Source organism: Lissotriton vulgaris, chromosome 7 (assembly GCF_964263255.1).
Source record: "Lissotriton vulgaris chromosome 7, aLisVul1.2, whole genome shotgun sequence".
Classification (NCBI taxonomy): domain Eukaryota; kingdom Metazoa; phylum Chordata; class Amphibia; order Caudata; family Salamandridae; genus Lissotriton; species Lissotriton vulgaris.
This window is the reverse complement of record NC_141695.1, coordinates 998,679,862-998,699,629: the sequence shown is the minus strand read 5'-3', so window position 1 is coordinate 998,699,629 and position 19,768 is coordinate 998,679,862. Positions and strand designations below refer to the sequence as shown.

Genomic DNA, 19,768 nt, shown 5'->3' with positions numbered 1-19,768 from the left:
CACTCGCACAAAGTTAACCTTCTAATCACAAACCACGCCTTAGACATCTTGTTTCTCACAGAAACCTGGCTCACCCCCAGCAGTGGCCCCGACATCGTTCTTGCACTGCCCCCCTGGTACTTTATGTGCTCGTTGAATAGACCAGAGGGCAGAGGAGGTGGATTAGCTATAATCCTCAAGGACAGCCTCACCTGCAGAACATCTGATGGCAACATCAAGGGACACGAAAGCTGTCACTTCACTATACAAATTTCCCCAGTCACCTCGCTATCGGGAACGCTGGTATATCGCCCGCCGGGCAGTCTAGCAGACTTTCCGAACAAAATGATCGATCAGACCTCCATTAAATGTACGTCTTCCACTAACTACATACTACTGGGAGACCTCAATGTACACTTCTTGGACCCGGTCGACAAGCAGGCCAGTGAACTACTACAGGAAATCACCTCTATCGGCCTTGACCTAAAAAACCCACAGGCCACTCATGAAAGAGGGCAACTGCTTGATCCCATCTTTTCAAACATTCCTGACCTGAAAACCCTTGGCCATATCCTCCTCCCCTGGACTGACCACTTCCTGGTCCCCCTCGTATGGGACATCGACACTCCGCCCCCTCAACCTCCCAAAACTAGAACTCATACCAGACGATGGCAGAAACTGGAACCAGACGTATGGGCAGCCAAACTAAGGGAACACGTTCCCCACCCCTCTCAAGACACCATAGCAGGGGACAAGGAATTTAACACCTGGGTCACCCAATCGCTTGACTCCATCCTGCCTAAAACCTACTCTCTGAAACACACCAAGAGAGTTAACCCCTCACCCTGGTATACCCCCGAACTCAACCTTCTGCGTAAGGTTTGTAAAAGGAATGAACGCCTCTGGAGGAAGGAAAAAACAGAGGGAAATAAAGAAACATTCCGTACCTCCGTAAAATCCTACAAAAAGGAGCTACGCAACACCAAAATCTGTTTCTACGAGAGCAGAATTAAAAACGCTGCCTGCTCGGCTCACGAAACCTACTCCGTTCTCAAAGAACTCCTCCACGCCCCCGACCCCCCACTCAAACCGCTCGATCCTAAAGAAGCAGAAAGCAAATGCACCAATCTAGCCACCTTCTTTGACGAGAAGATCCAAAAAATCCTCCTGGCTATACCCCCCCCTGAACCGGCCCACACGGATCGGGATCTCACCATCACGACCACTAACCCCCCCTTCCGTCTGACAGCCCCCAACCCTCCCTGGACGTCTTTGGCCCAGTGACAACGGAAGAGGTAGGGGCAACTTTGGCCTCAATTAAAAGTGGTTCCCCCCTCGACCCCGCACCCCTCCGCTTCCTGAAAAAAGTGTCTAGCACCATCATCCCCCCCCTCACGGCTGTAATTAACTCCTCCTTTTCGGAGGGCACAGTTCCCCCCAGCTGGAAAGCGGCAGCAGTTAAAGGCCTTCTAAAAAAACCCTCCCTAGACCCGCAGGACCTCTCCAATTACAGGCCCATCTCCCTTCTCCCTGGAAACAGCAAGATCGCGGAGAAGTTGGTGAACAAACAACTGTCACTTTTCCTAGAGAGCAATAACCTATTAGGGGTCTCCCAGACAGGGTTCCGTCCAGGCCAGGGCACTGACATCGCCCTCCTGGCAGCAGTGGAGAAGGCCAGAAGCATTCTGGATACGGGAGGATCAGTGGCAGTGATCCTCCTGGACCTCAGTGCGGCCTTCGACACTGTAGACCATCCCACCCTAATCCAACGACTGGGAGAAATCGGATTAAAGGGTATGGCCTTGAAGTGGCTAAAATCCTTCTTAACAGGACGTTCCTTCCAGGTTTGGGAGAACGACAGCCACTCACCTATCATTCCCCTCCGATGTGGAGTACCGCAGGGCTCATCCTTGAGCCCTACATTATTTAACATGTACATGGCCCCACTGGAGAAGAGGGTCAGTTCGTTCGGCGTGTCTATTATCAACTACTCCGACGACACCCAGTTGGTGGTAACCCTCTCACATCCCCATCACGCCCCCTCTGATCTTCACAGTTGCCTCTCCGAAGTCCACCGATGGATGAATCTCTCATCGTTAAAGCTGAACGGGTCAAAAACCGAGATACTCATGCTGGGTCACAAGGGGCCTTCCCTGCCACTTCATCTCTGGCCCAGCTGCTTGGGTGACCCTCCCGCACCTAAGGACGAGGTTAAAAGCCTAGGCGTATGGATCGAGAAGGACATGAGCTTTAAAACTCAGGCAAAAAAGACGGCAGGGATATGCTTCGGTCTCCTCAGAGCCTGTAGGAAGATCTTCCCCCTGCTCCCCGCAAACGCAAGGAAGCTCCTCATTCAGGGCCTAATCCTAGCGAGATTAGACTACTGTAACGCCATCTATCTGGGAGCTCCCGAAGCCACCCTTAACACGTTGCAGAAAGTCCAAAACGCCGCCGCCCGCCTACTTACGGGCACACCTGCAAGATCCTCTGCCAAGCCAGCTCTCAAGTCTCTGCACTGGCTTCCAGTCAGAGAAAGGGTCGCCTTCAAGGCCCTCTGCTTGGCCCACAAAACCCTCAACAATAACGCCCCCCCCCCTTCTCAAGGAACTCTTAATCCCCTACAAGGCGGAAAGAGATCTCCGGTCCAGCGGAGAAAATCTTATCTCAGTCCCCAGAGTCAAAAAAGCCAAGACCGGTGGCCGTCGCTTCTCGGTCCACATGGCCAAACAGTGGAATCAACTACCACGAAGACTGAGGACAGAATCGAATTACCTCCAGTTCAGGAAATCTTTAAAGACTCTCCTTTTCCCTAAAACATAATTCCGTTAGACGGCTGAAACCCCTGGAGAAGCAGGTCAGCGCTGGGATGCTCACTGAGTTACTACGCGCTTTACAAAACCATTAAATTTAATTAATTAATTAATTAATTAAATTAAACATCCGTTCCTTAGATAATCTCTCCACCTTCCGGAAGGCCATTAAAACTCACTTGTTCCCCTCTCTTTAGCTCTCCTCTGTCCCTGTCTACCTAGCTCCGGTAGGGCTTCTGTGGCTTCTATAGCGCCGGGACGCCTCTTTGCTGGGGCAGCTGTTTGCGCTTTACCAAAACCATAGAATAGAATAGAATTGTTGCACTGTGTTTACCACAGTGTGTTTCCTCCTCGGTGTCGGTGCGCAGCACAGACACGCACGGTAGACCTTGGCTCTTTCACCGTTAGGGGCTGCCCTGCTCCCTGTCCTACTGGACCCCATGACTGCTCATTTTAAGGGGATCTTCTGAATCAGTTGTAACTTTTACGAAGCCAACATGACCAGCCCCTCCACAGTCTGGTTGTTAAGCGCGATATCTGCGGTGACTAACTGCACACCCACAGCCAAGACACAATCAGACTGGAAGCAAAAAGGTAGACAAAAGAAGGAATGTATTTTCTCCGTCTATGCACCCAAGATCAGAAACAACATGATATACATCTTAACGCAGTAACAGTCCACTTCAGCCCCCGAAACCCAGCTGCGTCTTCAATCACTCATTGGCTGAATCTCTGTTTTTTACCATGGAAGGTGGCCTACTGCCCTTTGGCTAGTTCAGCACTTTGCAAATTCTACATAAATACATTAGTGGCGGCGTCGGGACATTTCCTCCCTTTCACCCATAAGGAGACACCGTTAGCTTGGGGCCACCGGGGTGGGCAAAGCTTGGGGCCTGCAGCCTCAGCTGACAGCAGGTGGGAAACATTCACATTTTGCTTTTCTCCCCTCAGCAGTTGCTCACAGTAGACTAGTATTTAATAGTTTATGTGCAGCAGTTGTTTATTTTCGTGTTCTATTATATTATTTTTAGCGGTATATGTGTAGCGCGTGCCTGCCATTGGAATGTGACCCAGATATATTCGGGGGTCCTGAAGCAGGCCCTTCAATATTTACCGCCCACCCTCCCAGTAAGTCATTTAGCTGCAGTCTGCCAGTCCAGTATCTCCAATGGTGGTGAATCTAAATGGACAGCAGTAGCACCCATTCAATGGCGTCCTTGTGGACACGTGTTTGCACAGCTAGCCACGTGTTTGCACAGCTAGCGCTTAGCATCAGCACCTTGACCGCGTATGAGCCCTGGTTCTCTGGCCTTTGTGGGGCAGCACCTGGGCACACTTGGATTCTGATTGGTGGAGTGAGCTTTAGTGCTTACACAGCTGTGTGGAGCAGAACATTAAGGAGGAAATCAGGTTTTCTAATGAGGCACGTGGGCCTGGTAACGTTAAACTCTGTTGATAATGACAGCCCTGAGCAGTATTTTCAGTAATTGAATTAGTAAGTATTAGCAGAACAGATGTAATGCAGTACGTATGACATGATGATGTGTGCATTGTTATGTCGTCGCATGTGTTCGACTATAGGAAACACCCGGATTTAGTTGGCTCGAGGACGAAAACATGGCGACTGTACTGAGCAAGGAAAGGCCATTAGAAATTAATCGCTCCAGCTTCTGTTAAAAGAAAGGTGAAAAAGAGTCCATTACCAGCAGCGCAAAGGCTGGTCTAGCGCTTGTAAAAAGCCCCTCGTTTTATAGGTGTGCAGGGGAGATTTATATGTGTGAATTGGCACTGCAGGGCCCGTTAGGCGCCAACCCAGGCAGAGGTTTAGAGGGCTGCAGGGTGTTGAGAAGGATTTAAATCAGAGACCACCTGAGAAATATGGCGCGTATTTTTCCTGGGTGGCCTCCTGCAGTATCGTTGCAACACTCGAGGAACTGTTTGAGAAAGAGAACAACGGAGGGGAAAGTGATGGCTTACATTACAAGTTGCTGAAAATGTAACATGTTTGTTTAATTACTCAAGTCCTCACCGGGGAGTGTTCTTGAAGGCCATTTGTGGTTTAGATGGTCGGATGCCAGCATCACGCCAGGTTTGGACTTTGGCCATGCATAGCTAATACTGAGAGTCCGGACAGTTCACCGCTGGCTCAAGATGTTGACCTTGGTACTATATATGGATGTTTTGGTGATGTGCGCTGTCTGCAGTTGGGGATCATTGGCATTTACCCAAGTCAAATACTCGCTGCAGCGATGTGTTGAGTCTGCACGTCATAGCTAAGGTAGCCGATGGGTTAAGTCATCTGTCATGCATTTCACTTTGCTCGTGATAGCACACACCACTTGTGCAACCTCCCACTATACTCTTTCAGGCCTGCCAACTCACACAATGCCACAGTGTGTCACACAATATAGGGTTCCTTCACCTTGTCAGGTGCCAAGATCACACAGTGGCAGGGAAGACATACTGGAATCCGCTGCACATGGTGGATTTCCTGACTATCTTTGGGGGCTCTGAGCAGCAATGTTCATTAATGGGTTTGAAAATACTCCAGGACATAGATACCAGCCTCAGAAAGCTTCTTTATGTTTTTTAAAGAGAGAGTGGAGTGTACTCTTTTTAAAGAGGGAGGATAATGGTTGGATTGGACAGTGTGCCTATTAAGTAGTTCTCAGCAGGAGGTCCCGCCCCCCTCCTCTAGCTGTGAAATATTTTTCTACTTCCACTGGTCTGCTCTTTTGGTGGAATATTGCACAGAAATCCAACACATATAATTGAGTATCGCCTTGCACACAGCATCACTCTTAACCGGGGCGCAACATCCATTGTTGCAAAGCAGAAGATGGAACGCCTAAAGTAAATCCAACATAGCCCAATTAGGCTATTATTTCGCTATTACAGCACCTAGCAATACTCACTACCATCAATTGCCTTACACACACGTATATGTCTGCTAGAAGATGTGCAAGCTCTTCGGTACAGCTATCCAGGCTCACCCATCAAACACCAATAACAATGCACTCACAGTCACAACTCACTGAAGTTGATACAATAACCTAAGATAGAAACAGAGAAATTCACACTACTGATGCCACATACTCATAAGACGAATCTGACCTCAAAACCGTTTGAAATGCACCCTGGCTATGGAAAAACAATGTGATGCTATACAAAAACAAGATTGTGTGCCATACAATTGCAAATACCATAACATAACGTAACATAACACAGCATAACACAACCCAACATTGGTACCATTGAGTATATACATTGCTAATTATACTTAGATACAAGGAAACTTAGGGGCCGAATACGATGGCGGTCGGACCACAACCAACGGCTCGTTGGTTGAGGTCCAACTTCCATCTGCTGCTGAGGTCCGACTGACTTATTACAGTGCCTGTGGTCCAATGCAGCAGGCGGAGGGACCATCTGATGGTTTCAGTGCATCAGAAACCTTTTATAATCCCTTAATGACGGTGGCTCTGCCATCGGGATAATGTTGTTTGTTTCCGTGTCGGCCTTTCTGACATGGAAAGTCTGTTGGAAAGTGACATGGAGGACCTCTAGCTTGGCCCCCTTCCCTCATGGCCTTCCGCTTTGGGGCATCGTGGACACCAACATCCCTGCACCATCTTAACATCCCTGAACCATGTTGCATGGTGCAGGGATGTTTGGAAACATCAATTTTTCAATGGAAGCTTGTGCTGCAAGGTTTTTCCGCCCACCACACAAGCTTCCATTGAAAAAGGGATGTTTCTGACTACCCTATGGGCGGTCACATCCAAATACTGTGCTGTGAACCGTTGACCTAAGGTCGGACGGGTCCCAATCCACAGCGCTGTCGGCGGATGTGAGTCCACCCTACATCGTAATAAGCCCCCATGTCTGTTATAATACCAGTACTACTACTTATAATCTCACAGAGCCAATCAAAGCACTCCTGCAAATGATCTGTCCCATGGGTCTCCTGAGTCCAGCTGGCAGCTGGAAAGTGTCACTACATATAGGAAGACATAGGGTAGTTATGTTTTTCTTGTTGCTCTAGTTTTTATAGACTCTGTGCACGCTTCATACCATAAAACAAACACACCACGATTCACACTTTTTAGGGATTTACGGAACTGTGCAGCCCTGCAGTTAAGCCTCTGGGACAATTACTCTGTATTCTTCGGCCTACATTGCTGCTGATATTCATTAGAAGACCCTTTCCAAGATAACAAGCATTTACAATGCAATAGGTCTCGCAGCATTAAAGTTTGAGTTTTTGGCATTGTATATGACAATGCCAATAGTTATAACTTTTGTAAATGTGACACCTATAGCATTTGTAATGCAATCTGTGTTTTATTTACGTGACTTAGATGTATTGATATTACAAATAACAATGGCTTTTAATTTTTTTAATAATTAATACTTAAATAAAAGGTATTGTAATTGAGTCGGTGGAAGGGTGAAGTGGGTCGTGTCCCAGAGTGATGTGGTGGTGTCCCCGAGTGGTGCCCCGAGTGATGTGGTGGTGTCCTCGAGTGACAAGTGGTGCCCCTGAGTGATGTGGCGGTGCCCCTGAGTGATGTGACGTTGTCCCTGAGTGATGTGCTGGTGTGATGTTAGGTCGCTTATTGCAGAATACAGCCAATACAAGCAGAGTCACTGTCAGGCTACCGTGAGGGTTTCTGTGGAAGGGTGCTGGCGCTTGAATCGCGCAGTACAGGCAGCATTCTTTCAGGACAAATGTCATATGGGAGGATTGTCGCTGAGTATAGGAGCTGTGTACACAGCACGGCAAAGGTCGGATTGGCCTTGAGGACAGCCTGGCAGTGCCAGGAGGGCTTTTTTGGTAGTTCAGTGTGTGTGTCTGTCGGTTTTTGGGTGTTTGTAGGTCTGTTTTTTCTTGGTGCGAGTGTGGATTTTACTGTTGGTTTCCACAAACCGTGCCTGCAGCAAGCACACACAAGTGTTTTCAATACACAGGAACCTATTTGTTTTGTCGAGATGTTCCTATTACATTATTGAGCTATTCAGGCTGTCGTTTAGCTGTTAGCTGGAGCTGTTCAGTCCGCACACAGGGGAGCATGCAGGGGCGTAGCTATCGCTGGTTCAGCAGGTACAGTGGCACCGAGGCCCGGTGGTGTGAGGTGCTCAGTGCACCCCACCTGTGGCTGTATTTTGCTACATAAACCTGTGCTAGCAGGGCCTGTGGTCCTTGCCTGCACTAGGGAATATGCTGCCATTGCTATGCTACCTTGTGCATCCTGGAGTAGGACTGGGTAAGGGGGTGTGCATCTATTTAGGGGTGTACTGCGCAAATAACGGGCACAGGAGTCAGACACACCTTTATTCCGCTGTTCACGGAGTCAAGGGTGGTGGATGCTTATGCCCGTTTCTTTCTACTTGCTGATGCTGGCTTATGTTTATTATTCACGAGAACGTCCTTGTTCAGCACTGTTGGTTTGTGGGCTGCGAGGGTGAACGGAAGCACGCAGAAGGAAATGACATCAGCTGGCATTCTCATGACTGTCCCAAGCGCTAAACACGGCCTCGAGCTTCCAGCACTGACTGCCACAGAGTCCTACCCAATATTTGAGATTTGAGAGGGGCAGTAATGGCAGGGAACGTTCTTAAACTTCATTCTACTCACTCTGCACACATTGTTTTCTCATTAGTGAGAAAGAAGTGGTAAAATAAACTATACCGTTACCAATTTCAGCTCGACAAGCGCAAAAAACTTCTTATTTCGTAATGGACAGTGTGTGTGTGCGTGGTGGGGGTAATATCGCAATATTCTTCAGAGGAAGTGCAGGGAATACCTCAGATCCTCGCCGTGCTGGAGCCGTTGTGAGAAAGCGGCACATGATTTGAAAACCAGCCCGGGCTAGGCGGTGGATATGGGCACAGCAGAGTACATCTAGAAAGTGCACAGCATGTCTCGAGCCTGCAGGAAATGAGAGGAAACTGGGTAGGCCTGGCGAGTTTCTCTTGCATGCCCATGAATGCTTGTTACTATGCATAGAAGAGTTGTCAAAAGTGTAATAATGGGCCGCCCACCTCATGCCCTCAATTTTCGGCCCATAACTTCTCTCCTGTCAAAACTTCTTGAAATCTGCCCAGTTTAGTGGTTTTCTTAATTTTCGGATGCAGGGCCAGCCCTCGGCAGCGCACTGACTCAATAACTTGAAAAAGCATTGACGCTGCGTCTGCAGTATATTTTTAGCTGGATCACAAAGCTGAATGTCCCCGTGTTTACCAGTCACCGCATCATCACCGGCAGCGAACAGCAGCAGGCCGCAGCTCCCCAGCAGCAGCAGCGGGAGGCCCGGTAAAGTCCGGTCGAATGGCCAGTCACTGCATCATCACCGGCAGCGAACAGCAGCAGGCCGCAGCTCCCCAGCAGCAGCAGCGGGAGGCCCGGTAAAGTCCGGTCGAATGGCCAGTCACCGCATCATCACCGGCAGGGAACAGCAGCAGGCCGCAGCAGCAGCGGGAGGCCCGGCTCCATGGCCGCCTCAGGCTTCCATCAGGCTCCGCCCTTCCCGCCCGGCGTCGAAGTCCCGCCCGGCGTCGACGTCACTTCCGTTGCAAGGCAACGGCCCCACCGGCACCAATCCCAGCGCGGCTCCTCGTCTGACGTCAGAGGAGCTGCGCTTGGGATTTGTAAGACTACCGAAGTTCCCGGGCTGCGGCGGTGTTTATGGGAAGGCAAGTTTTAATTTCCATACAATGCCGCTGTGGGAGGCGGCGGTGATTTGAGACTTTCTTGCACAGTGCCTTCCCACGCGTAAGGGGAGAGGAGCCCGGCGAGTGAGGTTGAGGGTGGGGGTGTACGCGCGTGTGTATGTTGGAGTGTGTTTGTGCGTGCGTGCGTGTGTGTGTGTGTCTGTTTAAGGGGGGTGCGTGTGTGTATGCAGCGTGTGTCTGTTTAAGGGGGGGTGCGTGTGTGTGTATGCAGTGTGTGTATGTGCGCATGCGTGAGTGTGGCTTTGTTTGAGAATGGGAAAATGAGGCACGGCGACGTGCGCGCTCACGAGGTAGAATCTCCGGCAGGAGACGCTCGCTCGTGATAGTCTGCTGTCCACATTCCCCTGAAAGCGACGACATAAGTTGTCGAGCCCTAGACAGCAAAGCTTCGCTTTGCTTTCGTCTAGGCTCGACCCAAAAACGGGTTGGACTAGACCAGGCCTTAAATCAACAAATGTCTGGTGAAATATCTGGAATGTAGCAATATCAACTAGCGTAAAGTCTCATGCAACGTGTTTGGCTTCAGACGGACACCTGGCACTTCAGGAAAATGAAGGTGTGCTGGGATAGAGAGGAGAACCCAGGGCATGTTCTAAAGAGATATGAAGGGCATCCCTCCTCTAACTCTACGGTTCAGTGTTCTTTTCAGTGCATCATGAACAGAGCATGATTAATGTGAATGCTCATTTTTGGGTGCATGCGCCCCAGTACGAATGTACCTCAAATGTCATCACTATCAAGGCCTGCTTCTTTGACCCGTGCAAAAATGAGTGCTGAGATAAGTCATTCCTCAAAAGCAACGATGCAGACCTACCACAGCTAAAGTGGCCGTGGGTCTAGCAAACTGTAGGAAAGATGCAACCGTGCACTGGTATTGCAGCAAACATGCATTGAAATGGCAGCTAATATGCTCTGATAGGTCAGAAGAAGTCATATGATAAGGTAAGACATGAACCCTAACCGGAACATGGTACTCATCGAATGTTGACTCGAATATGGGCAGATAGCCATGTTTCACAGATCACTTGCAGGCCCACTCCACGCCCATTCATCTGCCTCCACCTCATACAAGAGAGTCACCCCCATGACTGTCGCCATTATGTCATTGCTTGCGAATGCTTGCTTTCAGTCAGTGGACCGCTGCAAGTTTGACATGTGTAAAATGAAGAAACTATTGTATGTTTGTGGTGGGGTCTAAACCCTAAAAGAAGATTCTTTCATCAGGAACCTAGTGAACATATGTCCCGTGGAAAAGTGGGAGGGAGCGGACGTGCTATCCACACATGAAGATCACACGTGTAAAGTATTTCATTGACGCGGTCTGTTTCATTGTGTGTGCACATTTCATACACATCCTACCTTAAATGCTGCTTGTGCATGATGGTTGGGGTAATCCAACCAGCAACTGAGACTGTACAAATCTTAATCGTGAATGCAAGAAGTCCTTGCTAGCTGGCTTCTGTGGACAAGAAACAAAGAATGTTAGTCCTTTTGACAGAATAGTTTTTAGTCAGACTTCTTCACAGCATCAAGAGAATGTGCCTGAATTTAAGAAAGTTAAGATTCTGGGGTTACTTTGAAACTGGGCATCAGCCGTGTGTGGCAAAATTGATGCTGTGGTTAAAGATTTCTTATTCAAGAAGTGCCAGCTCTGCAGGGTGGTGTGCTTTACGCTGTCTCATCCTCATCAAGTGGGTGCTGCCCTCAGTGCCAAAATGAACTATAGACAAACCCACTGTAGAGGTCTTCTAGACGGCCAGCTGCAGGGTTTGCAGCAGGTGCAAAACGCTTCAATGTGGCTCAATTTTGGACTAAGAAAAAAAACGAACACCGTAGCTGTTCTTAGAAGAACAATTCCGGTGATTTTGACCAGATTTTAACACGCTGTGCTGACAATCAAAAGGGCAGCACAACATTGCCTTAGCTTTTTGCTAAATGTTTTTATGATGTGATTCAGTGAGCTTTACTCTTATGGTTTAGTCTATTGTGTCCCTTGCTCTACTTAAGTAAAAAATAAATGTCAGCTGCATAACGCTGATTCATAGCTGATCCATGTTGCCTTTGTGGTCCCTGTGTCAAATGGGTTGGCCTAAGATTGTGTGGTCTGCCAGGTGCTCCAGTCTGGAAACCAAAGACTGACCCTGACTCTTCCTTCTTCCCCAAAAGACTTTTACTTCGTACAAATATGCTTGCCACAACAGCTTTAACCATACAGTTCTAGCAATATATCCCATGCACTCCATGCCACAAGCTGAAGACTAACCTTTTTATACGTCCTTAGGCAGTTTCCTGTGCTTGTCTGTCTTATTAGTGGGAAGACACTGTGGGACAGATTTACAAGCCCCTTGCGCCACTTTTGCGTCATTTTCCCCATGTTAAAAATGACGCAAATGTGGTGCAAGGGGCTTGTAAATCTGTCCCTTTATTCTTAGATAACCTTGTAACTTAAAATCAAATTCTGTTGTTGGCTATGCAAGTAGTGCATGACGTGAGTGACGCTGACCCAGCTCTCCCAGCCTTTCTCAGGTCGTTTCCCCAAGTCCCAGCCGCCTCAGCTTGGCCCCCCTCGCCCTTCACGCTGATCCTTGTCCGCGACTAGATGTGGGCTTGAGGCGTTTGTTGCTCTGGCCCCGGCCCTCCGTCTGACCCAGCCGCCTCGGAGTGCGGTGTTTGCCGGGCACCCTGCCTTCCACCCGCTTCGGGGACGCCTTCCTCGGGCCTTTTATGTAATCCTGTTGCCTTCCCGAATCTGGCGCCTGTTTTGGGAGAGGGAAAGGATTAGAATAACTCCTTTCACTGTAATTACCAGGAAAACGCAGGCGGATCTGACTGACACTGAAAAGCCCTTTTCCTCGGCCGTTTATTCTGTTCCAAAATAGCTAAGTGCAGGAACTCCTACACAGTGGTTAGTTTTGGGATCAGCGGCTGCAGACCCCCTCGGGCTCGGGTTCCACACGCACGTGTCGGAATTGGTTTTCTACTTCCGGCGCTCATGCACGGGGTCGCCTGCTAGGGCCATGTCCATGGGTTCGAGTATGTCAAGTACCTGAAGAGGTTATTCTTTGGCTTTAGGGTACCAGACATCCTCACCCCGCCCCCGCGTTTACCCACAACCCCTATCCCCGCCCGGTTGTGCACAGGCAACAATCTTAAAGGAGAAAATGTGAATGTAGTGTTGCAAAGCATGGTCTGTCATAAACTCACAATCATCAAACATTATTTTCTCACCCCTTTTCTACTTTGCCCTCTATGTAATTTCTTATAGAGTTTTGAGTCCAGACTTTAATGCCCAGCTGCCTACAAGACGCATTTTTACCAAATACTTTGAAATATATACAAAGTGGGTGTTGGCTTCCGCCAGAGTACTCATTTTTTGTCACTTGTTGCTATTAGCTGCTTGGTGTATCATTTGGCCTCCTGTAGAGTGCTTGCATTGCATTTCCTTAGATACTAGTTTGCATTCCAAAAACCATCACATTTTAAATTCTTTATCTCCGATGCAGTCTATACAGAAAACAACTGGTTGATTTCTACTCTGCTGAAGACTTTCTTAATCTTTTACTCAGGACTTATAAAAGCAAACCACACCTATTAGCTTTGACAGTGCTTGTTCTGCACAGTAGCGGCTGGCATGTAACGAGGGTGGTGGACGGGAAATAGAGGGGACAAAAATAAAATATAGGTAAAAAAAGAAGAATTCCACTTACGATCCTGGCGCAACTCGGGTCTTCTCTCCAGGCAGGCTCCAGGAAACTGCATTAGCCAATCCTGGTGCTGCTCTCATGCTGCATGAGACCAGCGCCAGGATTGGAGGGAGCGGCCTCTCTGGCTGCTCCTGAGGACACTGGAACCCTATGCTGTCTCTAACCCAGCTATCTTAAAAAGCAGGGATAGAGAGGTTTAAAATGCACATGTCTGGCTGGCTGTAGATTGGAGTGGACTGGGGTAGTTTTGAGTGGAGTGTTGTAGACTGAAGTGGGTAGATTGGGGAAGAGTGTAGTGGGCTAGATTAGGGTTGAGTGTAGTAGGGTTGAGTGGAGTTGAGTTAGATGGATTGGACTTGAGGGGAGATTGGAGTGGAGTGGGGTAACTTGGAGTGGAGTGGGTAGACTGATAGATTGGTGTGGAGTAGACTGATGTAGATTGTAGTTGGGTAGAGTGGAGTAGATTGAGGTGCAATGGAGTGGAGTAGGATAGATTGTAGTGGTGGACGGATTGGAGTGGAGTAGGTTAAATTGGAATGGAGTAGGGTAGATTGGACTAGGATACATTGAAGTGGAGTTGTGTAGATTGGGGTGAAGTGGGTTTGATTGGGGTAGATTGGAGTTTGGTGGATTGGGGTACAATGGAATGTGGTAGACAGGGGTAGACTGGAGTGGACTGGGGTAAATATGAGTGAAGTACAGTAGATTGGGGTAGAGTGGAGGGGAGTATGTTGGAGTGGAGTGGATGAGGTGGAGTTGATTGCGATATATTGTGTGGAGTGGGGCAGATTGGAGTTGAGTGGGGTAGATTGGATCATAGTGGAGTTAATTGGGTTATATTGGAGTGGAGTGAGGTAGACTGAGGAAGATTGAAGTGGAATGGACTGGGGTAGATTGCAGTGGGGTAGATTGGACTGTGGTGGGGTTGCCTGGGGTGGGATGAAGTAGGGAGGGGTGTATTAGAGTGGGGTATATTGGCATGGAGTGGGGTTGATTGGAGTGGGAAGGATTGGGGTGGATTGGGGTAGATTAGATTGGAACGCAGTCTGGTAGATTGGTGGGAATTACATTTGGTAAATGAAGTGGGGTAGACTGGAGTAGAGTGAGGTAGACTGGAGTGGAGTTGATTGAGGTAGATTGTCGTGAAGTGGAGTGGGGTTGATTGTAGTGGAGAGGATTGGGGTAGACAGGAGTAGTGTGGGATATACAGGGGTAGATTGGAGTGGATAGATTAGAGTGGAGTGAAGTGGGGTAAATGGTGTGGAGTGGAGGGGCGTAGAGTAGAGTGGCATGCTCTGTTGTGGAGTGAGTGGCATGGAGTTGAGTGGCGTAAAGTCGAGTGGCATGGAGTCGAGTGGAGGGGCGTGTCAGAGTGTCTGAGAGTGGAGGGGCATAGAGTACAGTGGCATGTCGTAGAACGGAGTTGGTTGTTGTGTCGTGGTTGAGTGGTGTATGGTGGAGTTGCGTGGAGTCATAGAGCATTTTACAGTGGAGGGGCATAGAGTGGAACGGAATGTCTTAGAGTGGAGTGTCGTAGAATGGAGTGGCAAGGCATAGAGTGGAGCAGAGTGTTGTAGAGTGAAGTGTTGTAAAGTAGAGTGGTGTAGTGTGGACTATGCATGGTGCGGTAGTGCACTAGCATTACAGACAATGTATTTTCTGCATTTGCACCGACATACAGATTTACTGTGCACAAACAATGATGTGTGGAAATGTCATCACCTAGTGTACTGATGTCCTTTGTTTGTCTTCAGATATTTGTTTCAACATCCCTTCTGAATTACAAAAAAGTGCTATATTTGTACTTTCGTTATTCTGATATATTCTGAAATATCTGCACAGTTCATTTTTGTTGTGTGCTAGAAAAAATAACATTCTACACCCTCTCCTTTTACATGGGTACTCAGCAGGATTGTAACATAACTTCTTGCACTTTGAAGTCAGAGAAAGAAAAGTAAACACCAAGCTTCCTTAAAGACAGAGCCTGACATTTGACCTCAGTATTTGAATGACAGCAAACGTGACAGTGTAAGGACAAGATTTGAAGGCCTGCTTAGAGAAAAGGAGTACTCAGAGGAATGCAGTAAACAATGGATGCTTTTGGGACAGATTAACTCAAGCTGGACAGCCTAAAGCAAATAAAGCCAGCTAATAGAAAGCAAGCGACTGTGAGTTACAAACCATAAAGCCAATAGAAAGCAATGAGTTAAAATTGCATTCCCAGGGAAGCTTTCAGAATACCAACAAATATTTGTAAGCAAACCAGACAGCTGTACTGTCTGCTAGCTTAAACCTAATAAAAAGTATACACCTCATTAACATCTTGTGAATTAAAGAACAATTCAGCACATTATGGCATACCTTCCTGCACAAAAACTATCCTTTAAGGCTATTTGTTCTTTGTATGTATGCTGCACAATGCATCACACATACAAAGAGGAAATAACAAGAAGAAATAAAGATATTTCTCCTTGTTACACCATCCTCAGGGAGGTACAATATTTTTACACAAATCCACATCTAAAAGTCTTTGTAGATATGGGTTTGAGTCAAATCGATGGGTGGATACATGAGAACGTCCATGGTCCACCCATGGAGCACTTCCTTGATGCGAATTATTACGCTGCCTTGCATTACTTTGTTTCTAGAAAGCAACACTTAGCGCCATATGCTTTCCTGTATAAATACTCAAAAGGATTTGCGTTGGCTATGCATTAAAAAAGTAATGCAAACCCGATGCAACACCTTTGTAAATTTGGGCCTTAGTGTCTAGTGATACGCTCCAACTTTGTCGATGCTAATAGCCATCATCATTTGGGTGCAGGTGATACATGGAATGCTCTCTAGAAGGAAACACTCTTCTGCATCCGTGTGTGTGAATCAGTGACTTTCATGGATATGTTTTACAAAGAGGCAGCATATGTATGTGTCATGTAAACCCTGAGCTGAAGGATTGTGCAGGATCGTGATTAGAATTAATTTGTAGCCATGATTTTCTTTTAACATATTCAAAATGTGCAGCACCATACCTCCCATAATAGCCATCTGTCCAACCACAAGAATGTATCAAAAAGCATCTGGGAAAGAACTCATGACCTCAACATGACTTGGATGTCCTGGACAATCAGGGCAGTACTGGGAACACAAATCAGCCATGGCAATTTTTCCGAACCGGGTGGGTGAGGGGGGGTGAGAGTGGATGTGCAAAGCACTGCTGCTTATCTAAAGCAGCCACCAGCACTGCTTCTTTTGTTACTGAAGGCCGATACTGCAGCACTGCTACAAAAGTGGACCCCAATGACAAAACTGTCCCCACCTTTCCAGCCAGCCCGGGAAACGCTACAGCCAGTCCGGCCCTGTGGACCGTGCGGCCACACGGATGAAAGGGTCCCCTGTAATGTTTCCAAATCAGCCTGCTTCCCTGTAATGCATATGGTGTTGCAAGACAGAGACACTTGGGTCTGTCAGGTCTTGCCAGTGTCACAGTGGATACCCAGTGGCCCAAAGCGAAAGAGACATGACATGTTTAATGAACTATTTCTTGCAGAGTTATTTAAAACACTAGACATTATGTTCCTGTGACCATTGTATTCATACAATACTTCTGTGAAATTGGTTCGACTGAAGTTAGAAAGACCAATTCCCAGAATGACTTGGATTGTTTATTGAAAGCCGATAATGGTGCTGTGCCATGGAGTTACCTCATAACCCCGCAGCATTGGTGAGGTGACATGCTCCAGTTGCATATTACATAGTATATTGAGTGTATTGTGTTTTCTATTGCAGAGACTTGGACAGGAATAATATCACCCGGATCACCAAGACTGACTTCGCTGGACTCAAGAACCTGCGAGTACTGTAAGTACAAACTGCACCTCTACCTTATCCGATGGGAATAAAGCCCTGTTAGCTGCATTCCATCCTCCACCGGTGGTGTAGGGTACGGACGAGAAGCTGCAGCTGGTAGAAGAATTAACTAACCATGTTCTACAGTGCTGGTGACAAAATACATGGATTATGTGATATGAATTCTATTGTCAGCTGTGGGGATTTGCACCAACATTTGAAAATTAGCATCCATTTCGGCTAGAGCATTCCTGTCAAAATCTTCCTCATGAAAAATATAAGAATTTCAGCTCTGAAGTTTGCTTTTAGTGAGAATATTTACAGTAAATGGTGCAAGGTGCACGTTCTTTTGGGTCAATTTCTGAATTCTGGACAAGAATGACTTAGTAACTGGGCTTTCTCCTGTAGAACACATGATGCCTGGAGACTTAATTATTTACTATTTATTTATTTTGACATTTTATGTTTGGTTACTCCAAGAGCATTGATAGAAAATCAAAAACTGGTTTGGCCTAATGAGAGGAAGGGGAAGTTTTAGTCCAGTACGGTAAACACAAATAACAAAGTCCAAAATTCTTCAGTCACAACTCATGTTCTGAGAAGAGCTTTGTACTGAATGCCAATCTGATTAGTTTACTCTTAAATAAGTTTTTGAAGCACTTGGAAATTAGGATCTGATCTCAAGTTAGGGTCTAGAGCATTTCAAGGTCTGGACCATGGACACCCAGTGATCTGTCAAAGTATTTTATCCTCTTGGAGAATTGTTTGGTGATCACATGGTTGGACATTATGCGAAGACTTCTAGTTGTGTCACAGTGAGAAAGAAGTTTCTGCAGATATTCAGAGAGTTCCTTAAAGGTGGCCTTGATGTGATTCCACTTATGGAAACATAGTTACATTCTTTTAGTCTGGCCATGTGTTTTTTTGGTAGAAAACATTACGTTATGGTAGTTCACGTGCACCATGAAGAAGGAACTCACCAGCTTGTCTTATGGGCAGTTCTTAGAATGGGAGGGAATTTATAAAGGGATGCAATAGAAACCAAATTCAGCCATGCTAAAAGTGGTCATTGGGGCTTTCATGGTTGGCCATGACAGCCTATCTAGGTCTCAATGCAGCCTCCTTGTATACAGACCACTGGTAAAATGCCAGAGTGCCAGAAGGGCTAATTTGACTTTATCTTTTGAAGTTTTGAGAGCTGCTTATAGACGCTCTTTGCAACTGCCTTGACCTGATGAGCAAAACATCTGTACTGCATCAGAAATATCCTCAGATTCTTCACTTTTGGGGAGCTGAGGGAGGGAATCTAATATCTGTCTAGCTTCAATGTAATTAAAAGACAGTTCATTTTGATACAATACTTAGGCTCTACAAAGACATATGTGGCAAAATTCTAGTTCAGTGATAGGAACTGGACCTCAGTTAGAATACTAAATATAACCCTCTTTAGAGTGTGCCTTTTCTGTACTTACTGTTTAACCGGAGATTGATTAGTATTTTCCACCCTTTTATTGATGCACTTTCCCCAATTTTAGTTGGATTGAAGTTAAGATAGTAAATCTCATGCCCTTGATGTATGCACTTCCCATTTGTATGAAGGGCTGATGTTAGAATATTACAATTCACCCCTTTAACTTATGTATGTTTACCAATTAAACTTGGATTAGCATTATAATTAGGGATCCCGCTTTTATGGCATTTTTTTATTATTTCCATCTGTATTTATCAATATGTATTGTTTGGCCATCTTGTTGTTATCAAAAGATTTATATCACTTAGGGAGTTTAAATATGTTTTGGGCATCACAGGTCTGGATATCTTTTTATACTTCAGGATTTTTAAGACAAATTGCAGATAGCTCACAGAGGAACTAAGACCTCTTCATGTCCTGACTAATATCATGATAGTGCAAGGAACAAAAAAAAAGGGTTTTGATATTACACCAAGATGTCTACAACCTACCAAACAAGCTCCAGAGTCCCATGGAAGAGCCTTGGAGAGAGAGACATGAAAAGCGAGATTAATCCTGAACAATGGCTATTCTTCAGTTCACAAACCACAATGCGTCTCATTAAACAGCAGAAATAGGCTGTTACTTTTTAAATACTTGCATCAAACGTACTTAAAATTTCAAATTTCATTGCGTGCACTGCATCCCCAAATGCAATGCAGTGCGCGCTACAAAATGTGTTCTATTTATTTATATGTTTACTTACCTGTAAAGCTCCCTAATCCATAGATTACTCTACCCCCACCCCGCCCCCCCCCCCCATGTTGCCGCCCTGCAGGTACACCCACTACCGACTGCAGCTGCTTTCAAGTCCGGAAGTACTGACTTGCTTAACCTGGATTGTTTTCAATCTCCTGAGAAAAAATGATGGGCTAGAGTGTTTTCGTCTGCTACCCACATTCTCCAATAACATTTAACCAGTGCTCAAGCAGCCACTACATGTAAAAGAACACGGCCAAGTCCCTACTGGCACCTTGGACAAGGCGTGCACCACTATAGAGAGATATACTTTCAAATTCAACAATTTCTCATCTTGCAATTGCCATGTGATTCATCACATTTATTTCAAATTATCTCTTGGTTCACATATTCTGTGTGTACATGATTATTTTAAATAAAAGATGTTCAAATTCAAACATTCAAAACATATAAATACAAAAATCCAAATGACTGCAAAAAACAAA

At 46.5% G+C, this 19,768-nt stretch overlaps 1 protein-coding gene across 2 annotated transcripts in view; it reads left to right on the top strand.

Moving 5' to 3' along the window:
• Positions 1–19,768, top strand: part of SLIT3 (slit guidance ligand 3) — a 967,014-nt gene that overhangs the window by 43,678 nt on the left and 903,568 nt on the right. For both annotated transcript variants that reach the window (XM_086931418.1, XM_086931419.1), the window contains exon 2: positions 17,015–17,086. In XM_086931418.1, coding sequence (XP_086787544.1) covers positions 17,015–17,086 — 72 coding nt within the window. The remainder of the gene's footprint in view (positions 1–17,014; positions 17,087–19,768) is intronic.